Source organism: Toxorhynchites rutilus, chromosome 2 (genome assembly GCF_029784135.1).
Source record: "Toxorhynchites rutilus septentrionalis strain SRP chromosome 2, ASM2978413v1, whole genome shotgun sequence".
Classification (NCBI taxonomy): domain Eukaryota; kingdom Metazoa; phylum Arthropoda; class Insecta; order Diptera; family Culicidae; genus Toxorhynchites; species Toxorhynchites rutilus.
Genome location: NC_073745.1, coordinates 246070173 through 246093679, shown reverse-complemented (window position 1 = coordinate 246093679; position 23507 = coordinate 246070173). Strand labels below are relative to the sequence as shown.

At 39.4% G+C, this 23507-nt stretch overlaps 1 protein-coding gene across 2 annotated transcripts in view; it reads right to left on the bottom strand.

Moving 5' to 3' along the window:
• Positions 1 to 23507, bottom strand: part of LOC129769080 (dendritic arbor reduction protein 1-like) — a 271705-nt gene that overhangs the window by 139229 nt on the left and 108969 nt on the right. For both annotated transcript variants that reach the window (XM_055771095.1, XM_055771096.1), the window contains exons 3-5: positions 12498 to 12681; positions 11680 to 12419; positions 11117 to 11621 (exon numbers count right to left, since the gene is read on the bottom strand). In XM_055771095.1, the coding sequence (XP_055627070.1) occupies positions 11117 to 11621; positions 11680 to 12419; positions 12498 to 12681 (1429 nt within the window). The remainder of the gene's footprint in view (positions 1 to 11116; positions 11622 to 11679; positions 12420 to 12497; positions 12682 to 23507) is intronic.

Below are 23507 nucleotides of genomic sequence, written 5' to 3'. Positions count from 1 at the left end.
ATCAATAATTTCCGGAGATGTGCGGCTTCGAATGAAAACAGTAACTTTCGTCGCCCAAAACGAATAAAAATTCGAAATAATTATTGAACATCTAGCGGCATTGATATTTATCCGCCAAAATTTGTTCCTCCATGTAGTGTACTCTCGTTCGGCCCTTTTTCCTTTATAACTTTCTTCAACGTTTGCTATTGAGCACACTTGATTTTTTTGCAACATCCCGTTGTTTTAGAATTCTCATGATAGTTTTACTAGTTCCAGAAAATAATAATGGTGTATTTTTCTGATACCACCAAATAAATACTTTGGCAACACTTTAGCGCTATGGGTGTTCGATTCAGGTAATGATGCTCCTTTACAAAAAAAAATTGTGGCTTGGGTTGTACTGTAAGATAACTTTTCCGACCCCAGTAACAACTCAATGCGAAGAAGATATATTTTGATTGCACCCAAGTAACATTTCAGACTTGGAAAATAGGGCTTTGAAGTTATTCGTCCTCGGTTTATGTGGCACTCACTTTCGTTGCATCATAAATTTTCGGTGGAAAAAAATCTTGTTCGAGTTGGTTATTAATTTAGTTTGAATTGAGACAAATCAAAATCAAATCATATTCGGGAAATTATTCCTTTCATGAAAAATATAAGTTTCAGCAGTCCTTCTACTTTGCTCTGTTTTCATGCAACTTTTAACTGTTTTCATGCATTGTTTTTACAAGTAACATTCACCCCTGCGCTCAATTAAAGATATTCGATTCCAAACAAGTTCTACCTGGCACTCACATTCGTGTTTATGGATTCATGTTATAGAGTCGAAGTTTTGAATACTATACTCTACTACAAATGTGGTATTCATAGCGTAATCATCATCATAATCTAAGCATATAAGGTACACCGGGGCAAGTTGAAACGATTTTTTCGAAGTTCAACTTGAACGTTATGTTAAAAAATCACTAAATCACTAAATTGAAATCTGCATCATATACAAGGTATAACAGATGACCTTCGATAAAAAATAGGGATTCACACTGGGTGTTTCGAAATATATCAATTTTGAAAATGTTTAGTTTTCATATTCAGTTGTCTCGTAGAGCGGGGTGAGTTGAAACGCGGAACTCTCATGAGTTCAATGTGCGGTTTTGCTTCTCGAACTATCTACAACTGATTTATGAAACACTAAATTGAAAGAATTACATTTTAACATTATGAAAAAATGGTTTTGGTACACGTGAGATGTGGGGGAGTAGTCTGATATACGCAAAAATGGGCACTACATACTAGGAATTAATATACGAAACAATAACATAACAATAACAATAACATACTATTTTATACGATTTCATGTCAGAGTAGAGCTACTCGAAACGGCCACTAATGTGGTTTATGGGATCATTCAAATGTTCAAATATTACGTAACGCACTCAAAAAAGAAGGAGGGGATGGCTTGTGGAAACTTGTTTAGAAATACATCCAACTAAACCTAAACATTTTTATGCAAATAACCATTTATTACATATTATCTAGAGAAGAGGGAGTCTAAAATAATAAAAAAAATGCGTTACGTAATATTGGAACGGTTTGGAATTCGAGTTTAGCAATACACCGGGTTTTTTATGAGCAGTAAATTATTGTCTAATGAAATGTGAAAAGCTTCCTCCACTTGGATTAATCAAGCTTGATTATAAATTTAAAAATTCATGGTTATGCCTAGAATATCAACATGGGACAATTGAACTTGATGTTGTTTTTTTAAAAGCTGGGAGCAAACAATAAGTTTTTTTTTGGGTTCCCCGAAAGATTATGCATAAAAACAATGTTTTATGACGAAGGGAGTGATCTGCAACACCTTTGCAGAATATAAATCTCATTGTTATTGAGCATTCATGTACATATGTTCTTTTCTTCATTTGATTCGGAATAAAAACATCGTTTTATGAAGAAAAGTGAAAATTGTCAAAAAGTCACATGGGACAAATATGTGTAGAACGGCAGTATACGGAAAAAGGTTTTCAGCTTAGTTTTCAAAACCACTACACTTGATTATCCCTATTTGATTAACTGAGTGCAATTTTGGCGATATTTTTGAAAAAATTAGTGTTTTTGGACCGATTGGACCGAAATGCACTCCCCAATATTCTGGTAATAGCTGTCATAAGGTGGGTTGGAAGATAATTTTTAATTTACGCGTCAATCCATCTTTCCTAGTAAGAGATATGATTTTCGTTTTAACTTACCCCGAATTTCAACTTGCCCCGGTGTACCTTATTGAGGTACTCATCAACATCGATTACTGCCGAGCTGCTAGCACCATTTAACACATCCGACACATGGCGAAGAGCGGGGCGTTATTAATACGGCGCGCATACCCACCGGTGATCTACTGATGGGAGATAATTAATATTAAGAGGTAATTTTCCCCATCGGAGGATTCCCTAAATGGAATGTGAGAAAATCTTTCTCACCTCGCACCCCACTAGGGTTTGTCGGGGGTCTTGTAATGAAGACATTTGCGCTGGGCACTGATTATGATGTTAGGAACCGCATCGTCTCGCTCGGGCACGATCGTGTGTGATTTAGCTAACACCATCTATTAGACGATGCTTAAAACGCTCAAAATGAGAAAAGCGATAATTATCACCCGCGCCGTAGTTTTGCCAATATTACCAACACGTTTGGCGAGAGCGTGAAAACTCCTTTTTCAGCTACGGGGTACCTGCGAAAAAAAAGTTGCTTTCTTCTCGCGGGCGTGAGCAGTACACACTCGATCATTAGTCAGTCAGTTGAAAATGGCTTGTTGTTTCATTTGCGATGCTGCCTATCTATCACCATAATTAGTACTTTATGGTCAGTGCAGCATAGCGGGGATTTTTCTTCTTTGACTTTATGGTCGTGGTGAACCGGTTGGAGGTGATGATCGATTAATGTGGTAAACTCTAGCTGCCAACATACAATAAGTTGTCATGCTAAACAAATTGGGTTAATTTATGATGAACGGTGTAGATGATTGTATGTGATTGTCACTTACACGGTACATGGTAGGTGGACGGAATTCTCGTTATTACCAGTTTTCAAGGAGACAAAAACAACCAAACATCTGAGTGTATCCGCGATCTGCTCCGCATTTCGACTAGATGACTCAGTAGGGGTTCCCGCTAGAAGCGTACAAATCACTGAATGTAAAACTTCAATGAATGTAACTTTTTGATTGATTGGCAAACACTAGCTTGCAATTGAACGTGGCGAACTGCGAGAACTATGTGTAAAAAGAATGAAACAACCTCCATGCATTCCAGCACAATTTCAGCACGTACGACCAAATATACCACCAGAATCCGATGAGATCGACAGAAGGCGATCAAGGTACACACTTTGAGCATTTTTTTTTGTTTGAACTATTTCACGGGACAGTGGCTTCATACGCTTATTCTATCCCATTCGCACAATAAACAACGTGGGTTTTTTCTGTTTTCATGGAAGCCTCATGTAGTCTCTATTGGATACAGATACTGCTGCCACTCGATTCGAACCTCCGATATCTCACTGGCAAATTGATCCAATCAGTAGCGATTGTTTGCACTCCACGATTGCCACTTCTCAAGCCTCCAACATGGGAATGTTTCTGTTCCACTCCCGATTGCATTAATCATAAACTCAATACCTACAAATATGATTGCAATGAAGTATTGTTTTAGGTCCTGAAGAGGGCGTAATGATTCCCGCCAACAAGTCTGATTATTAATGTTAACTCGCGCTTCGAGCGCGATTAGCTATTTGTCGTTTGTCACGTTCTCCGTCGGAAAATCGAACGATCGATGAAATCGAAATCTTATCACCGGAGCAGATCTTCTCAGTCAGGTTTCACCGGTGGCACTCGGACGCTCGGAGATCGGTGCCGCAACTTGGTGGAAAGGTAGTGGAAAGTTACACCTGCCAGTCGTCCGATAGCCTGGAAACTAGTCCAGACCAAAGCCCTATACAATGGATCACCCAGGGAAGCAGACCTAACGGACAGCTTGTTGCGCTAACGAACTGAATTCACCATAAAATGGAACAACTGTCTCACATATCGAACATCACTTGCACATGATAGTGTCGCGATAATTGCAGCCAGGTTTTTTCATTATTTCACTCGCCCTTTACGCTTGCTTGCCGTCTCCCACTTACTGCCTGGCACTCATTGAACGTACAGATCTACATTTCACTTTTAGTTTCAGCATGTGAAAATGAATATCGACGGCTGACGGAGAACTGGGTCAATCAGGAAGCAATACGAATGGAGCATTTCGAATGTGTTTCTGCGTAATTTTCATTCGCTTTTTAGAGTTTTCAGAATTTGTTGGAATTATGTTTGAAAGATCATTCTATTTTTTTTTCTATTACCGTTTGACATGATTATTTTTCATAGTTGCAAAAGTTTGACCAAATACAGCAACGGAAATGAATATAATTTCGATATTTCTAGTGTGTATTCCAACATTATTTTGGATACAATGGAACTAATTTTTATTACAAAAATTTTGGTAAATAAACCAACCAATATGCATGTTGCGCTATGTCATTACGTTGGTTGTGTCCAGTGTTGCCACACGTACAGATTTATCTGGAAAGGTACAGATTTTTTGATTATTTTTGGTACAGATTCTGTACGTAGTAAGTAAATGTAGACATAAAGTTAGTAAGTAAATATAATATTTTGTAGTAAATAAATAAGAATTGTTCATGCTTCATGATTTTTTTCTACAATATTCTCGATGGTACTAATTTTTGGTACAGACTTTTTGAAGAAAAAGTACAGATGAGAAAGGCCGACGGCGGCCAACTCAGATTGCCCATATGAATGGATTAACTTCATAATACATTATAAAACTGCATTCTTACCTTTTCTCATTATTTTCAAAAGGATTTTCTTTAACGTCACTATTTCTCAAATTGCACTACCCACGAACAGTACTTTTTGAATGGAAATGAACATACAAGACAAATATGATTTTTATATAACACTGATCAGAAATAAAGATACAAATACTTCCTAACAATAAAATTTGCGTATTATTCGAATATATCCTTCTTTCGGGTATGTGTCGCATTCGGGTAGATGTTACATTCGGGTAATTGTTACATTCGGGCAACTGTTGCATTCGGGTAAATGTTACATTCGGATAACTGTTGCATTCGGTTATTTGTTGTATTCGGGTAAATGTCGCATTAGGGTACGTGTCAGTTCGGGTAGATGTTACTTCCGGGTAGCTGTCGCATTCGGGTATTTGTTACATTCGGGTGAGTGGAATTCGGGTGAATGTCTTTCGGGTAAATGTGATACCATCCATTACGTTTTACTTAATACTGACTTACTCCAGTTCACTCACTTAAATTTCATACGAACTAAATCTCTTTTTTTATGTTGATTCGACTGAGAGTTTTGCTTCAAAACTTTTATGTGTTGTCGTATAACAACGACATTTTCATAGAGAGGCTTCAATCTTCTGAATTTTTGAGATGTTGTTGTATGATAATCTACACCTAGGACTACAAATTTGCATTTGATGGCCAGAATCCACTTAATTCTACCAGAATATCACAATTTAAAACAATTCTAAATGATAATGCCGCTAGTCACAAGTCGCTGATCGTGCGTTAATTTTTGCCTCAAAATTTAATCTTTGTCCTAAATCATCCACAGTGTTCTCCTGATTCGGAACCATGTGACTTTTCTTTCGACGTAGGACTACGTCTTTCATTAAGGCTGCCAAATCATGAAACAGGTCACGTTCTTATAAATTAAAGTTAACGTTAACATATTGCGGACCGCTCACGAGTTTTCTCGTGTTTCGTGTTCCGTCTGTTACGGATCGACCACGAAATAACCCGTATTTTCTACACTTGAAGGTTAAATCCTCGGTTTGCCAAGAATTTAACAAGACCTACCGATGGCTTGCCTTCATCTCATCCACATCGAAGGAAACGATCTCATTCGTTGAATCCGAATAAATGAAGGGTTCAAGTTTGCCCTGAAACGTGCGGTCCTTAATGTGTTAATATTTATTTTTGCTGCTAACGGGTTTTGACGTTTTGCATATAAATCGAATAAGAAATTCTCTAAGATCGAACGTTTTACTGAAGAGTCATTTCAACGCCATTGAATTAAAGAGTTTTTTTAGACTTATTGATTGATGACTTTCCGATCGATCATTCAATTTTCGCAAATTCATGCATTATTTCCGAGTGATATCAAAGTAATGTGGTGTAAGCCTGATGGGAAGAAGGTTTTCTCTAGCAGTGACAGCTGTGTTCTTCGGTTGAAAACTGAAGGAGCAAATACGTTCCACTGCTATGGCCGCCGTCACCACAATTGAATAAAGTTCAGGCATTTATGTTGCCGCTCTGCGAAAGGTGCTACGTAGTATAATTTGTGGATTATCTCATTGAAAACGATGTTTTTGGAAGCATCGGAGATGTAATTTTGATAAAAGATACTGAAAAACTACTTGGATATTAAATAAGTTCAGTTTGCCAGTGTTGCTCTAGACATCAAACAATCAACAGTACTTCGCTGCTTAGTGAATGGTTTGTGCAAGCTTTAAGTATCTACTTACATTAGGAAAACTTACTTAAACTTAAATATTGATTAGAAGCGTCTCTCCGGTTGTGTCCTCGACACTATGCACTCGTCTTTTGACGTAGAACTACGTCTTTCATTAAGGGTGCCAAATCAGAAAACAGGTCACGTTTTTATGAAATAAAGTTAACGTTAATAACTATTTTTGCCGCGAAAGGATTTTGGCGATTTGCATACTAAACGAATCGGAAATTCTGTAAGATTTGTTTAATATGCTATACATTAGAATTCCCTGGTTTGTAAATGGTTAAAAATCATGAAAACTTTTAGCGTTTCCATTTTCCCATACATTTGTTCTGTACATTTGTGTGCTTTCCCGAACAGAGCAGTCAGTAACGAGCAACTTATCGACGACCAACGGAGGGGAAGTCGTAGGATTTCAAGTCTCCGTGAACAAAGAAAAAGTAGAAGAATGAAGGGGAATTTTTGCTTAGAGTATAAACAGTGGATCTCGCTGAGGCAAACTTTCATTCGGCATCGGACTGTTGAGCAATCCAGTTCACTTTGCTTTCGCTGCGCTTCGATCTAAGATTGGACCCCACCAGTGGTAATCCAACTTGGATATCGTCGTGTGGTTTTTTCAGTTCGTTTTTGGCGTTATTCGTATCGTGTGTTTTTCTTTCCGCGTCACAGATTGGACGCTTCACGTAGTGTGTGATGAGCAAGAAGAACAGGAAGGCAGGCTCGAGCCCTGCAAAAAAACGAACGCATTGCCAGGGGCAATAAAATTTCGAGGTAAGCGTCATATAATGATGCACGCGATGTTAGTGCAGTGAAAAGCGTTCGCACTGAACGAGCCTTCGCGAGTGTGACACTGCATCGAACAACAGCGAAGTAGGCGATTTCGGCGCGTCGGTCGAACATGTAAACGCCGTTACCCAGGCAGCAACCAAATCAAACTCTCCCCGCTGGTAGTGAAGGCGGTCGCTCTTGACAAACTCATCAGCCAATTCGCATCGATGGGTGTTACAGCAGGGTACAAGCTGTGTGGCATAATTCAGTCTTTTTCCAAGCAGTTAACATTGTTTGTTTTCCGTCATCATAAGGGCTTCGTTGGTGCCTTTGAGGATGCATCAATGCATTAAACTGACGTTATGGCGAAGCAGACGTTAAGATTGTGCGCCAAAGCGTTATAGAATGATATCCGAAGATATAAACAAGCGACTTATATAAAATAACAGCGTAGTTCTACGTCAACAATGCGGTCGTATCTTGGAAACAACCTCCTGTAATTTTTTTAAGTCCAGATTGGTCTCACGAAGCATTGAATGGATATAAGAAATGCGGTAGACATTAATGTAATTAAGATCAAATGATTTTTTTTGTTCTATAGCAATTTACCGATAGAGGAATGAATTGAATACAAATGACCGCCACGAAGAAAAAAATGCTTGCGATGCTTTCTCAATATTCATTCTATTCTTGTGAGGAAAAGAATGAATCATGACTCAACCATCTTCAGCTGATTCTACAGAACCACGGCTCTTTCCACACCACAGAAACTTTCTACTCAAGAGTTATTTTAAAAAATCCGATGCATCCTAAAGTAATATCCGAAGCAATAAGGAAGGGTATTTGATCAAACAACTTCAACCCACTTCCACCGTAATGGAGATTTTTAGGTATGTTTTAGTCTAGATGGAATGTTTTTGTAAACAATTTCGTCTACTATATCCTGATATTTTCTTCTGACTTTATGGCACCCTCATCATTATGTGATTTTGTGGTACGAGGGCTATCCAGAATGAAGCAGACGTTTTTGACTAGCACGGCAGTGAGTGGACCTGGATCCGCCATCTTGGTGTTAAAATATTCCTATGCTCAGTACGGATCGAGTTGCGTTAGCAGGAGGTTCGAGTCACTTTTTTCTTAGCGCTATTTATAGGTGCATTCAGTATGGCCTACCTTCTATCATGAAAGTTCCCGCTTGATCCACAACACATATACCGCTTACGTAGTTCATTAAGCTGGTGTAGTATTAGAAAGCGGCAGCTGAGAACACTCTTGCTGATTTTATCCAAGGAACGAAGTATTGAAAGTAATCAAGCCGATTTAGATGCTTGAGTTCAGAAATTAAAAAAAGGCTGCTTTCAACTCAAGATCTGGACATTTGTTCCAAAGTATGTAGTCCCGAAACTAGAAAAGCTCATTAATCTAAGAAAATCTTTATAAAACATTGATACTAAAGTCGAAGAAGACCCATTATATGAATCAGGGATCGCCGATTAATAAAATGTGAGTATTGAAAGTGCTATTACCTAAGTAACGCTGCCGAAAATGCGGCTTCCTCGGAACTACTTTTTCGACCTGGTTGACATGATATCGTATGTTCTAATTGTCCGATATAGTGCAATTTTTGGGAAAATGTTGGTTGTATATATGTATTTGAGAACGTGATATTTTTCTTTTAATTTAAATTTAATATGGAGATAAAAAGGAGTAGTTTTATAAAATTTAAATTGATAATTCAAGGTTCGGACTCTACCAACTCTATCAAACAAGATATTTTTGACGTGGGACTATGTTTTTCATTTCTATACTGGGGTGTAAGTTTAAGCTTTTGCAAACGAGAGCGTTACGCTTGGGGTGTAAGGTTTTGAACGTAGATACCTCTTCGCTGGTTGAACGAAGTGGTATGATAATCACTTTATTCGAATTATAAAAGGTCTACGGGCAGTCTTCAGAAAACAAACGCAGCGCTGCGCTTGAGTTGAATTTTCATCAGCGCGCGTTCAAAGAAAACTCGTATTCTCTCTTGGTGGGAAGCGCACAAAATTCATAAGCACGACAGCGCAAAATGCACCCGGCGCAGAACTCAGATACTAAACATTTCTTCTCAATTGTGTAGAGACGAATGAACTCCCAAAGTTTAAAGTCTCTTAAATCCAACATCTCTCTCTCTCTCTCAATTGTGTGATGCGCGTCTCATTCTATACACACACATATACACATCAATTTCTAGCGCCCGTTTCGTCTCCGTACGTTCTAAGCAGAACATAAAAAACAACAGCGCGCCCCCATTTGAACCGTATACGCTTGTGTGAAGAAAAATATCTCAACCGAAAGAGCAATCCAGATTCAAGCGCGCAGCACGGCGCGTAAGCACGGCGCAAATTTCAGCGTAAAACTCAGCTTAAAACTAGCCTTGCGCCCAAGGCGCTGACAACCAAACATTTCATCTGTGTTTCGGAGAGTGCTCATTCGCCAGAGCGCATGTGTGCGCAAGGAGTGGGAGCTCAACTGGGTACAAAAATCTTGTTGCGTATCAGCACCGTGTTGCATTCTGAAGACTGTCTACGAGTAATGTTTGTTACTCAATGACTCAAAAATTGAATCAGGTTATTATTATCAGGCAGGTCACAACATCCTTACTCATTGACGACGCATGTAAGCCTAGTACTCGTATGCATTCGTACACCGAAATGTGTTTATAAGAAAGACGCCTGGGGAAATCGTCATTGCAGATACAAGCAAGCTGCGGGTATTTTTGTGCTGACCGGAATGTGTAACACGGAAGCGAAACCGAAAAGCCTATGGGCATCGTCATTGCAGATACAGGAATTTCGAGGAATTTCGATGTTCTTGTCCGGGCTACCAAATACTTGTACTAAAGAGTACTTAATTCCTAAATTTCTGTAATATTGGTTCTCGCCGGCATTAATTTTGTAGTCCTACGTCAACAGAGTGGTAGTGTCTTTGACATCAAGTTTTTTTTTCTGCTACAGAACCGCCGCGCTACACTACGAATCATTTTAACCACGACACACCTTTTTGGTCCCTTTACTTCACAACATCATGATTATCCGGAGTTTATGACGTTGGATTACGTCTTTTGGGAACATATTGGGAGCGCAAAAACAAAAATTGTCCAAATTCATGTGCTTATTGCTCAGTGATTTCCTGATGGATTTGCAAGATATTTGCATCAATCGATCTAGCAATGTATTACAATGAAAAACATTATATATTTCATGGAACTAATCATTGAATAATTGAGAAACGTCAAGCATTATCTTTTCAAAAATTCCGCGTTCTGATTGGTCGAGTATAAGCAATCTGTTCTCTCCCAGTTGCTCATTGCATACAAACACTATGCGTTGAACTATGCGTTTGGTTTCATTTCCTTTTGCACTAGATGTTCAGTCCGCACACCGTACGAAAGAAAGAAATACTTGCATCGCAAACCTCGCCTCTTTTGCACTGCACCAAGAGGAACAAACAGGAATCGAAGATGCAGCGGAAGTATTGCAAGAGTAGCAATCAGTAGGAAACAAACAACAGCATAAGTAGTAGTCAACGCAACGTTAACACCTGCTTTCAGAATACAAAAGAAAACCAGTATTCGAACTCTGCGCTCAAAATACTGGTCTTCTTTTGAGACGATCCAATTTTTCTCCTGCTGAAGAACCCGACTGCAGGAACACCTAGTTAACATTACGTAGATAGCTGTAAAATATCTTCTGAACCGATCTTATTGCGAACACAACATCAACAACGGGTACTCACCAATAAAATCACAGTGATGTATCCGTCGCTTCTCCAGCTCCGGATTGTTGCGCCGGTTGTACCGGCCAACAATGTGCTTCACTACGCCCACACTGCTGAGGACGCTGTTGATACTGTGCTGCGATCGTTTGCGACCGGTGCTACTCGCGGAACTGTTACTGTTACTGCTGTTGAGGTTAGTATTGCTGCCGTTGCTGGTGGTGATCGTATTGATCGCCACCGATGCTATTGCTGATGAATTGGTAGGAATTTGGTTAACTGCTGCTGCCGCTGCAGCCACTGCTGTCGATGGCGATGGCTGGGTGTGATTGGATTGCAGGTGGGATGGCAGTTGTTGTTGAGATCCGGCAGAGGCAGAGGGTGCTGATGGCGGCTGTTGTGGCGGTATCCCATGAGGATGGTGATGGAGATGGGTAGGTTGATGGCTATTCGATCCCAGGTGGATTGTAAGGGACGCAACCTGTTGCGGATGATACGGCGGTGGAGGAGTTCGTCGGGCAGGGTTCTGTGAGAGATGAAATTTTGAATTTAGCCTGGACAAAACATTTGAGGAAACGACTAACCTGAAGTGTAGTACCGGGACTTCCGGGATCTGAGTTCGGTGGGGTAAGCGGCGGAACGTACATTAGCCTCGAGATTGGCGTACATATGGTGGGTCCTTGTGAGGGATGATACTTTGGGTGGTACATTTGTGCTACTCCAGAACTACCTTGTAAGTTTCCCGACTGATGAGATGGCCAATGGTAATAGTTGTTGTTTTGATTCACCGGCAGATGGTGGCCCTGAGGATGATGCTGTTGATGATGCAGATGGCCACTCTGTTGTGCGGAGTTCAATCCATGAAGGGTTCCACTGCCGTTGGTGCAACCCATGTAACCGTTGAGATTGTGTTGTTGACCATGGGCATGATGACTAGTAACCAGCGAGGCTGAGTGGGTGTGCGAGTGATGCAGGTAGGTAGATTCGCTATTTGCTAGGAATGCGCTACTTGTACTACTAGTGTTATTACAACTACTATCGCTAAGTAACTGATTTTGGTGTATGCTGTTATTGTTGTGGTTTTGAACTGTGTGGTTTTTCTCTGTTTTGATTTCCAGCGGGCTCAACAACGGCGAGGAAAGAGGTTCTAGGAACGTGTCATCGACAGCCTCTGTTTTCACCTGCGGGACACCGTTCAGCGTACCGAGCATGATGGCGTTCTCGGGATCAATGTTCTGAATCGAGCTGGTGATATCCTCCCACAGTGGCGGCCGCAGGAAGGAATCATCCGCATCGGTGCATAGTGCATCTCGATGTTTGGTTCCTGTGTTTTTTTTTTGTTGAAATATAAACGAACATTTATCATTCTCTTTAAATATTCAACAAAAACTGCTAATCTTACCGAAAAAGAACTCCTTCCCGTAGTGGTCATAACTCTGAGCACCGTATCCGCCGAGAGTTGACTGGGGCAACAGAGAACCGGGTGACTGATGATGTTGATTAATCGGTACCGCGTCCAGTTCGACATCATTTTCCAATTTGTGTATGCGCCCCATCAGCTCATGCCGAAATTCTAATTCTGGTGACTGTAAATTGAAAAAGGTAAAGAACCTATGACAAATGACAAATATTTGGGTTTATGAAATATTAACAATTTGCTTAAAAGCAGATATTTTTCGAATGAAATAGAAACATAATTATGTTTCATTTAAACAAAACGGTATCGCAGTTCGCTTGAAACCATTTCTAGCCATTCGCAATCGAACGGTGATCATTCGAAAATAATTTTACAAAACAGTCATGCTCGGCCAGAGGCGATTAGCAACAAAGAATTCAATGCTTAGTATGCACAGCAATCAGATATTGGCCATAAATTGACCGCAAGAAATGGTGCTATAAGACGCGAACGCATCACAGTCCACGGACGGGACAAAAGTTTATGGTCGATTGTATGCAAATCGTAGTATTTCTATAAGCTGATTTTTGCCTGCGTCTCATATCAAATATGACTCTATTTATATCGATTTCGCGAAATGAAGTTGCAATCAAATGAAAACGGTTTGCTTCGCCGTCGCATAAACAGTGATTAACGTGCTGTAGTCCGATGGTAAAAAAGCATACCATCGCTACTCGGTTTTCTAAAAATGTGAAGTTATATATTTTATGTTTGGTTTTTCTTTTCTCTCTCAATTTACTCACATCATAAACGACCAGTTGAAATATTACATTCGATCGGCAGTTATGTACGGCATTCAGCTAATTAGCCTGCCCCTTTTCCCTGGTATGGATATTCCAACCGATCAGTTCAATATCCAAATAAGCCTATCATGCCAACAGGTAGCATTTACCGAGTCACTTAAGTCCATCGGCCGGGAGTAATCTAATCACCCAAGTTGAACAGCAAACCAGTCTCGAAGCGTACTGCTCATATAAAACCATAAGTCAACCAGTCCCGGGTTGCCCATTGAAAAGCGACTGGCTAGGGGAAAGAGTGAAAACGAGGATAGCCGGTGCCTCCTCCGCCGCCGGTCGCAATTCTCGGGAGCGACTAGCTGGGGATGCTGGGAGCCCTGTGGGATGGTGTTTATGTAAATTAATGTTCTCGGAGATTTTGATTGACAGCGAGGCCTCTCCTCTTCGCTCTTGGTCATTGGCACCTCCACCACTCCGAACGGCGAGGTGGACAAATTTGGACGGACCAGATCGGCAAGTGGCTCGAGAGTCTCATTTGCTTTGGATGTAACTCGAGATTGGTGGATGATCTATTCACTGATGGCGCTTAGCTGGTATTCGTAGACGGGGACATATTGTTGATTAGTTACACTTTTAAGATATTGATTTTAAATAATTGTTTTACCTGAACGCGGCAATAAAATTTAGGTAAAATAAGAAGATAAGCATATGAATATTGAAGCTCACAAAAGTACATAAAGTTATAAATTTTAGATGCCTTCTAAAATATGAAGGTAAATCCGGAGAGATACACAAGCGATTCCTGTGGACGTGCGAAATGGTCTATAAGGCTTCCAGATAATAATTTTTAACTTGATGAAAAAGATGAATTTTTTAAGGTTAGTAAATAATGCTTGGAAAAGATGGATAAAGCTTAGAATTCCACAAATAAAAAATATTACAATAAGTTATTTTATACACCACTGAAATAGAAAGAAAAACTATGTTCTTTCCCTATTTGTTGTTAAGTGGCAGAACTATTTGTTGCATTAGTTATTATGTTATTATGATTGGCGGTTCATATGGTCCATATATCTTATGTACAGAAATTAAATTTTTTGAAGTTTGAATGAAAATTATTAATTGATATTATTTTGATCTCGTAGTTTCCTAGCATTTTGAATCAATTTTTATAAATAATATAAAATCATTATCAGACCCAATATTGTTTCGCGTAGAGGTAATGTTACCATATTTGTATATGTCGAATGGGTTTGTATCTCGGACGGATTTTAGAATGCAAAGGTCGATCGTGGTCGGGTTACAGAATGCAACATCGTGCTAATTTCGTATCAAAATTTAGAAGAAGTTTTTAAAGAAACGGAACACACATATGCTCCGCACATACCAGGCCTCGTACACACTTGCATTGATAGCAAAATCACTTGGATTGAACCATAGTTCAGGAGTACCCCTCTTAGAGATGGCAATTATTTCTGAAATTAAATCAGAGTGATGTCCAGGACACGACCGCAATGTTGACGTAGAACTACGGAATTATTTCATTCAATTTCATTGATTATTATTTCGACTATTATTATTTCAAAATCCATCGATATTGTCCAATTTACTCTTTAGTTGAAAGATTCGGTTGCTCTGAAAAGCCAATCAACTTGTAGGCTTCCGTATTTCCGAGGATTGATTCATGTTCTATTCATGATCTTGCGTGAACAATATACAAGTTGATATGTCGAAATCTGTAGCGTTTTTGTCAATGTGCACTTCTGAATATGAATCGTTCTTTCCTATCAACACTCCGATGCAATTTCGCTCAAACACTTCGCGTTGGACAATACTTCATATGTGTCCGGGCTAGCGACAGGACCGCAGCTTTTTTCGAGGTTTTCTAATGACCTTTCTCAAGGTCGTGAGTTGGGGGGTCTTCGTAGTCACATTAGTTACGCGTTCGCTTAGTAAGCGATCGATCTAAGTTCAAAGCTCAGGGCCCTCGATTGACCATATTTGTGTTGTTACAGAATAACTACGTCCACGCAACAATCATCACCGATGGAGATCGATCCACGGTCGAAATAAGGTCGATTCATCCATACAACTACTTTGCTCTGTAAGAAACATCGGGCTGTTGTTCTTTTAATGACACAACAATGACCATATCAACTGTCTCCGCTGTCCGGTGGTCTAACTGAACAATAGAAGAATAGAAGGAATACTGATGGGGACGGGGGACTAGTTTCGACAAGTAGTTTATCTGGTAACTTCGAGTTACGCGATTCGAAATCCTATTCTTCGAACCGGATGCAGGCAAAATGGCGATTTTTTTCACGAAAAAAACAAACACCAGACGGGAAATGGCATAAAGCTTGGTGGAAAAAATTGTCAAGAAAGATTCGAGAGTTTTCCACTTTTGGAGCACGATTCAAAACCGTGCGTACTATTCCTTACGTTGTGCTATAATGACTACTATGAAGGAAGGAAGGTCTTGAATTATAGAGACTTTAAACTTTTGCAGTTCATTCGTCTCTAGCCTTGAGAAAGGCCCTTTGAAAACTCTACTCTACTCTATTACTCTACTCCAGCGCTACCACCTCCGCCCTCTTGCCTTGAGAAAGGCACTCGATCCCTCGCCGTCCAGCTCGTCCAGCAACGATGTTTTCCAGTCGGTGTCCACACAAAGAATGTGACTAATATGAACAGATGGTAATACATTTTATAGTTAATGAAAAGCAATGCGAACTAGATCGCGGATGAAAAAATTAAATGCGTACAATTTCGTAACGGTTTTTCTAATACGTAATCAGCTTTAACAAATACTCTTACGCCCAAATTGGCTACTGTGTAATTTACCATATGCAATGGTATAGAAAGAATACTCTTACGCCTAAAAATGGCAACTGTGTAATGTGCTATATAGATACGACAAAACATGTGACATGAACACGATTCAAAACCTGCTCTGTTACAGCTAAAATGCTAATTGGCCTAAATAAATAAACAAATGGGATGAAAAAATTGTAAGGGGTTGTATCTAGGACACGACCGCATATTTTCGACGTAGAACTACGCAATCATATTATGCAAACCACTTGTTTACCACTTCGAATATTATTTTATAATGTATCGGATTCCCCCAGGCTCAATAATTTTGAAGTGCGTGTTAGGGAAACACAGCTCAGTGGGAAATATACCCGCGACTTGCATGTGTTGCACAGCGGATTTCCACAGGTACATCGATTTTGAAGTTTGTGTTTGGGAAACTGTAAATCGGGCCAATCAAAACTTGGCAGTTAAGGCGTTCAGATGACGCTTGACATTTTTCAGTTATTCAATTGTTCATCTCATGAAAAATAACATATTATTAATTGTGAGAGACGCGTAGAAATACTTCCTATCAATTGATGCAAACATCTTTCTTAATAGAAATTTTCGAGTTATAAGCATTCGAAATACGGGTAGGGTTAGCACACAAATCGGCAGAACAAATATATGGGAAAAAGGAAATTCTTCCACTTTTCATGAGTTTGAACCATTTAGAGATTATCGTATTTCAATGTATAGCATATCAAACAAATCTTAGAGAACTTCCGATTCGATTGGTATGCAAATCATGAGAATTCGTTCAAAGTGAAAATAGTTATTAACGTTAACTTTATTTCATAAAAACGTGACTTGTTTTCTGGTTTGGCACCCTTCCTGAAAGACGTAGTTCTACGTCAAAAAAGGCCAAGGCTAGAGACGAATGCACAATTCAGCACTGCTACGACTCGAGCGAGCCATTTAGGGCGATTTGGTTTCGCAAGGATAGTGTTATTTGAAAACACCACGGAATAACAGACTCAACCGATTCAATATTGTATGCATACGAAAATGAAAATAATTTCAAATCAAGTCAAATATATGTGGGGAATTTGTATTTTTAAAACATCCGGTTGAAAATCCGATCAAAAGTGAAGGTAGTGCTGACGGTTTCTTCGAAATTTGTGTTGTTGTCCATTCGGAATTCCTTTCGGAGGGCTAAACGGTCAATAAAGCGTATTACCTTGGCCTTATGAGGCGTTTAAGAGAAAAAATTCGTCGCAAACGGCCAGATTTATCTCATCGATCGATCATTGTGAGCGCAATTTTGACCAAAAATGACATGAATGTGATTGCACAAGCACTGTATTCTGCAGATATGGGCCCTTGTGATTTTTTCTTATTTCCGAAACTCACATTCATAGGACCCATTTTGACAGCATTGAAGACATAAAAATGAATTCGCTGCGTAAACTGAAGACAATTCCTGAATACAGCTATGAAAAGTATTTCGATGGCTGGATTGTTCGATGGAAAAAGTGTATTGTTTCATTAGGTACCAATCTTGAAGGCGATAATATAAATTTAGATGAAAAATAAAGCATTTTCTAAATCTAAAATTCCCGGTATGTATTTGACAGAATGTAGGAATTAAAGCAGTGATTTTCAACCGGTGGGGAATTCGCAGTGGGGTATTTGGCCATTAAAAGGGGGGAATTCTGCAAGGGATTATTGCACATTTACTTCGCTTCGAATCTGACAATGATTAGCAAAAATTGCCACAAAAACTAATTTATTGGATACGCTAAAATTTGCGATCCTCGGCAAACATTTCCAAATCTGAAATATAATGTTTAATTGTTTAACTTCACAATGTTTGATGGCGACGAAAGTGTGCGAACAAAAAACTATCATTTAAGCCAGAAAAAACTACTGAAGACATATATAATCTGAAGAGGAAATAGAGAGACTCCGTTCACCATACACACCGTACAGGGTTTGATGGCAGACGCTTGACGCGAAGTTCTAGAATCTGTAGCAACCATAAGGATTGACATGGAAACACGCTGTATTTCAGGTAGGTAAAAGGTTGTTTGATAAAAGAAATTTTCCGCTGAGTTATTGCTAAAATATTCGTTACGTTACGTTTTGTTTTCGAAATTTGTTATGTACAGGCTTTACCTTTTCTATATCACACATTTTTTTTATTTATAACATAACACAACCAGCTTAAACCACGGCAGATGTTTCATCTTCTTATTTTGTGTCAATATTCCACCGGTACCACATGTGAATCAGCTTGCAGAACTATGTCATTGACTCGTGAGATGAGTGAATTCTGATTCACCAATTGAATTATGCAATCAATTTAAATGCCGTTTTGCTACTATGCATGAAGAACAAAAACAACAAATAGAACAAAACGGTTGCTATGTGGGACAGCACCGGTGGGCTTAATTAAACGTGCAATGCCAGCTATCTGCCCCCGCCTCCTCATCACCCCGCCGACGAAGTCTGAGTAAATCATGTTCAGTTTTAAATGCTAACATGCCCGTTTTCTGCTCGCATCCAATCATTGCACCCATAAATCGTCCTAGTCTCTCAGCCGCGCGGTGGCTCCCTTGGAATCGTAGCATAAAAATTAGCACATTCGGAAGAACATAGAACATGGTTGATCTTTCGAGAGTGGTTGAATGTCCAACAAATAAAAAAAAACACACTGCTAGTTCGGATGGATTGTCTCTGCTAGCAGCTAGCAGTCAAAGCTCAAATAGCATAAACAAGGCGCCCGAAAGCCGTCTTAATTCATTTAACGAACCGTGCGAATGGTGGTACTTTTAATAGCTGTTTTTCTGCCCCCCCCCATGCGGTGTAATCCGTACCTCCGCCCCCTTGCAACCAGAATGCACTGCACAATGCACAATATTACCGTTTATAACTCGAAAGAGATGTGACTTCAATGTTAGAATGTGATTAAAATCGCATTAAAATTATTCATTGCCCGCTCTCTGTTGCCCCGTCTGCGTGTGTTTGCGCGCGATTGATTTGTGCCAGTTATTCATATTCACTATTTCGAATAATGGAAAACTTTACCGTTTGCGATGCACAACGTTCCCTCGCTCAGCAGTTATTGACTTTCCGGTGTGTGTTTGTGTTTTCGTTTTCTAAAAGTATTTAATAAAAAAGTTCGTCGCTTGACATGGAAAAAATAGTTGAGAACATCAAAACAAATGCAAACCCTGTCACCTTGTTGGGGTTTGGATTTCAAATAGTGCTTCCCATTTCGTGTAATGCAGTTTAATTGCAGCGTCACTTCTGGTTGCCCCCGTAGACCTCTCGTGCGCCGCTAGCTAGCTAGACACTGTTCGGGGCTCTAGGGGCTTCTCTCATGATGGCGTTCCATCACGGCTTCCATTCAATTCAAATGTGTGCCGTATTTTATACCGAGAAGTGCAGTACAAAAGTAGCGGTAAGTCGGAATACGTCGCTGGCCATTGCATTGACACTTTTTGTCTATTATTGCAAATCGAACAGCAGCGAATGCGTGCTCTTTTCGCGTGTTTGTTGCCAGATGTGTGAATGAAGAACAAATGAAAAAAAAGACAAAATGTTTACCGATGGGACAAAGTGACTGAATGATGGCGCACTCAGATGTCACTCCCGTGACTGTCAATTATTGCTTTCGATTGGGTAACTGGATGTGCTATTGTTAGTTGTGACCTTTGGTCGGAGTCCAGGTCACCATGAACTCAGACATTCTAAAACGGTTGATTTATGGAATGGTTGTGCGTAAGCCACGATCTTCCATGTTTACCGCTGCTGAGCCAATAGGCGATTTGATAATTTGAAAATTGTATATTGATGATAATAGCAGAAAAAAGTAGATAAGAAAAAAACACTAACCTCGAACCAAAGCTTATATGAAATCAGGTTTTGTAGGTAACTTTGTTAATTACCTTCAAATAATAAGTTCAATGTTAAACGTTACATCATGATAAAATATTTGGAATGCGATTGTTTCTAATGCTGTCGAAAAATATTGAAGAAGAAATGAAACAAATAAATATTGACGATTTACAAAAAAAAATATGACGAGGTAGTAATTAATCCTTATTGAATCCTTATTGGATTTCAATCTTGTAACTGGGATTTGTGAATGTAATATGAAATGGGTTTTGAAAATGTATTCTAAGGTTTTGTTCGTCGTAAACATTTGAGCGCAACATGGTTCTAAGCGCTACTATAGATCAAACTATAAAATACAAAGTCGGCGAGAGTACAGTTCAGAGTATTTGTTCTTCTTCTTCGGTGATACTAACGTTCCTAGCAGGGTTGCCAACTATAATTTCCAAAAATTAAGGAGAATGAAAATAAAAATCAGGAAGAAATCAGGACAGCTGAAATTGGGTTCAAAAGATATTCATCAACGGTGGTTTTAGATATCTGTGAATTTGCTAATTCATTTGTCGTGTACAGGGCTCGTCAAAGTCATATTCAACTGAGGATAGTTAGCGGACTATGAAGATATTCGCCTTCGCATTCAATCGAAAATGAGTTTTGGCTTCTTCCAGCAGTTTCTCCGTCAACTCATCAGTCACTTGGGCGTTTAGTTGCTATCTCAATCTACGACTCGACTATCTCATTTCATTCCTCCCCGTCAAATGGACTTCATTGCATTTTGGGGTGACTCCCCTCAAAATGAATTCGTTTCTTTCTCTCATGTATCCCGTATGCATGTATCGAATCTTGAGTTCAACCTGGTTTGTCATATACTACAGGTGAGCTAGTTTTTTTTGTATCGTACACGAAAATTACTCACACATATAAAATAGCGTACAATGTTGTGTTTTGAAACACTGACAAATTTGAGAATTTTGTTTTGGAAATGTTTTTGTGTTTTTTTTTTCACAAAATTGAACTCGGAGGCAAAGTCAACTGAAATTTTGCTTACAATTCCTCCGAAACATGCACTCTATTTTACATATTAGTTATTTGAAATAATGTTGACGGCGAATGCCGAAGTATTCCTAGCCGAAATGAAGCTACTGAGAGTAGATTCGATTTTCATTTTTCATCTTCGAAGAGTTCGGGCCCTGATCGTGAGTCTCGATCGGGCAGTCATTGAATGCAGACGCGTTCTCGTTTGCTCAGTCATTCATAGCTCGACAAGAACAAAAGTGTTCTCGATTAGTTAGATTCGGGTTGTTTTCATGGTTTTCAAGTGCTATTGATGGGAAAACAGATAAATTAAATAATTAGAATTTCACTAAAAAATATCCTCGGAGCGATTTATTGCAGCAGCAATTTAGTTCGACGTTGAATCATCGACACGTTTGTAAAGTGTATCAGTTTATACGTATTGCCAGTGATTTCGCAATATCTTCATATTTCAGGGCAATTATAAATGAATTGTTTAATTTTGCAGGGAAAGAACGTGAAAAGAAACGTTTACAAATTTCATTAATTCACTTTTTTTCATACATCTGTGTGGTACAGTTTCGGTATCTCGAAACTAGAATTGAAAAGTGTGCTTGTTTTTCATCACTCTCCGAAGTTCATTCGAGATCCGAAGTTCACTCCATTGTAGTTTACTCTCGTGAGAGTTGTGCTAGAGAATTGATTCCATGTCAAATATGGAATCGTGAACCCAGGTTAAATGAATATAGAAGTTTTTTTTGTAGATGAGACAGAATCTGAAGATAATGTTGGGAGTGCAGTATGATAGGACATATTTACTCGCAGCAGCGGCGTCGAGTGAAGCTTTCGCACCCGGGGCGGAAGAGTTAACTTACACCCCTCCCCCCCTTCCAGAAAAGAAATCAATTATATTTATCATATTTATTCATATAAATTCGGTTTATTCTGCACCTCTAAAACCGTGCACCCGGGGGCGGTCTGCACACTCCGCACCCTCCAGTCGACGCCACTGACCCGCAGTGTGGGGCTTTTTCTACCAACTGGTAAACTCATTTTTAATGTGGGAGTTCGTGTATGTATGTACAGTAGCAAGGATGGAAAACAAGGGAGCATGATGAAATTCACGATTAATCGCAAACTGCACAGATAGCGATCCGTACAAACTGCGACTAACGATGAATTCTCTTCCATCATGACAAAATGATGTTCTCTTGGTAACTCTGAATTGACCAAAGCATTGCTAGACGGGCATTCTTAAGGCATTCGGTACAGAAAACAGATATAAATTTTATGCACAGGTATTATTTGGTTGATATTTTTAATACATTCGTTTAATATGCTTTCAAGCTTTCTACTATGGTACCTGTTTGATTGAAAACATAAAAAATACATAGGAGGTTGTCTCCAAGACATGACCGCATGGTTGACGTAAAACTACGCTGTTCTTTGGTTCAAGTTGCTTGTTTTTAATTTCGGATTTTTCATTTTTCATTTTGCGCTATTCTCAAAAGAAACGCTTCTGTTAATATTACGAAAAAAGTTGCATTACTTCTCGCTCTCGAGATAAGCGCAACTGTCATCCTTACTGGAGAAAGTTTTGCTACTGGCAAAGGAAACCCAATCACATACAAAATTCCAGAACGACATTTACTTTGTTGATGACTAAATTAACGACATAAACTCTTTCTGTTAATCTCAATAACCTCGAACAGAGTTGGATTGCTTCATTACGATAAAAATTAGCGCAAATGCCATACTTGTTGAAGGAAGTTTTGCGACTGGCAAGCGAACCCAAATAACTCATAATATTCCTGCACGACATTTACGATGGTTTAGCTTGACATTCCCTATATAATTATTTGATGCACAACCTTAACATCTGCTCCACCAAAGCGTCAGTTCAATGCATTGATGTCTTCGTCATTGATGCTTCGAATGTCGCTGAAATGGGTGCGATATGATATGCTCTAGGGATCATTGAAACACGACCATTATTTTATTTTTTCAGACAGTCTCAGCTCAATAGAGGCAATACGCTCAATGAAAGTTGATAAACAACTATTGAGTATTTTGGTCGAAAAATTATTCAAGATTACCTAAGCAGGGATTCCCTCTCATTGCTCGATTCCGGGAAATGAGTAAGCGGACTTGCTAGCTAAAGTGGGCGCTTCAAAAGGCACCCTTTTTAAAAGGCAAATTGCTTATAACGATTTTTTTCACATTCCTCGTCAGCACACACTCGTAAGTTGGCAGCACATGTGGAGTGAAGATGAGTTCGGTCGTTGGTTACACACGATTATCCCTAAGGTCTCGACGAGTGCATGGTTCAAGGGATTGAATGTAGGTCGTGATTTCATTCGCGATTTCCTAAACGCGCCTCTTTATCGCATTGGGCTCGCAGCAAACAATCTTTGTGATTGTGGCGATAGCTACCACGACATCGAGCATATTGTCTGATCGTGTATCCGGTACCATGATGCTCACTCTCAGCTCTCTAGAGCACTGGGAG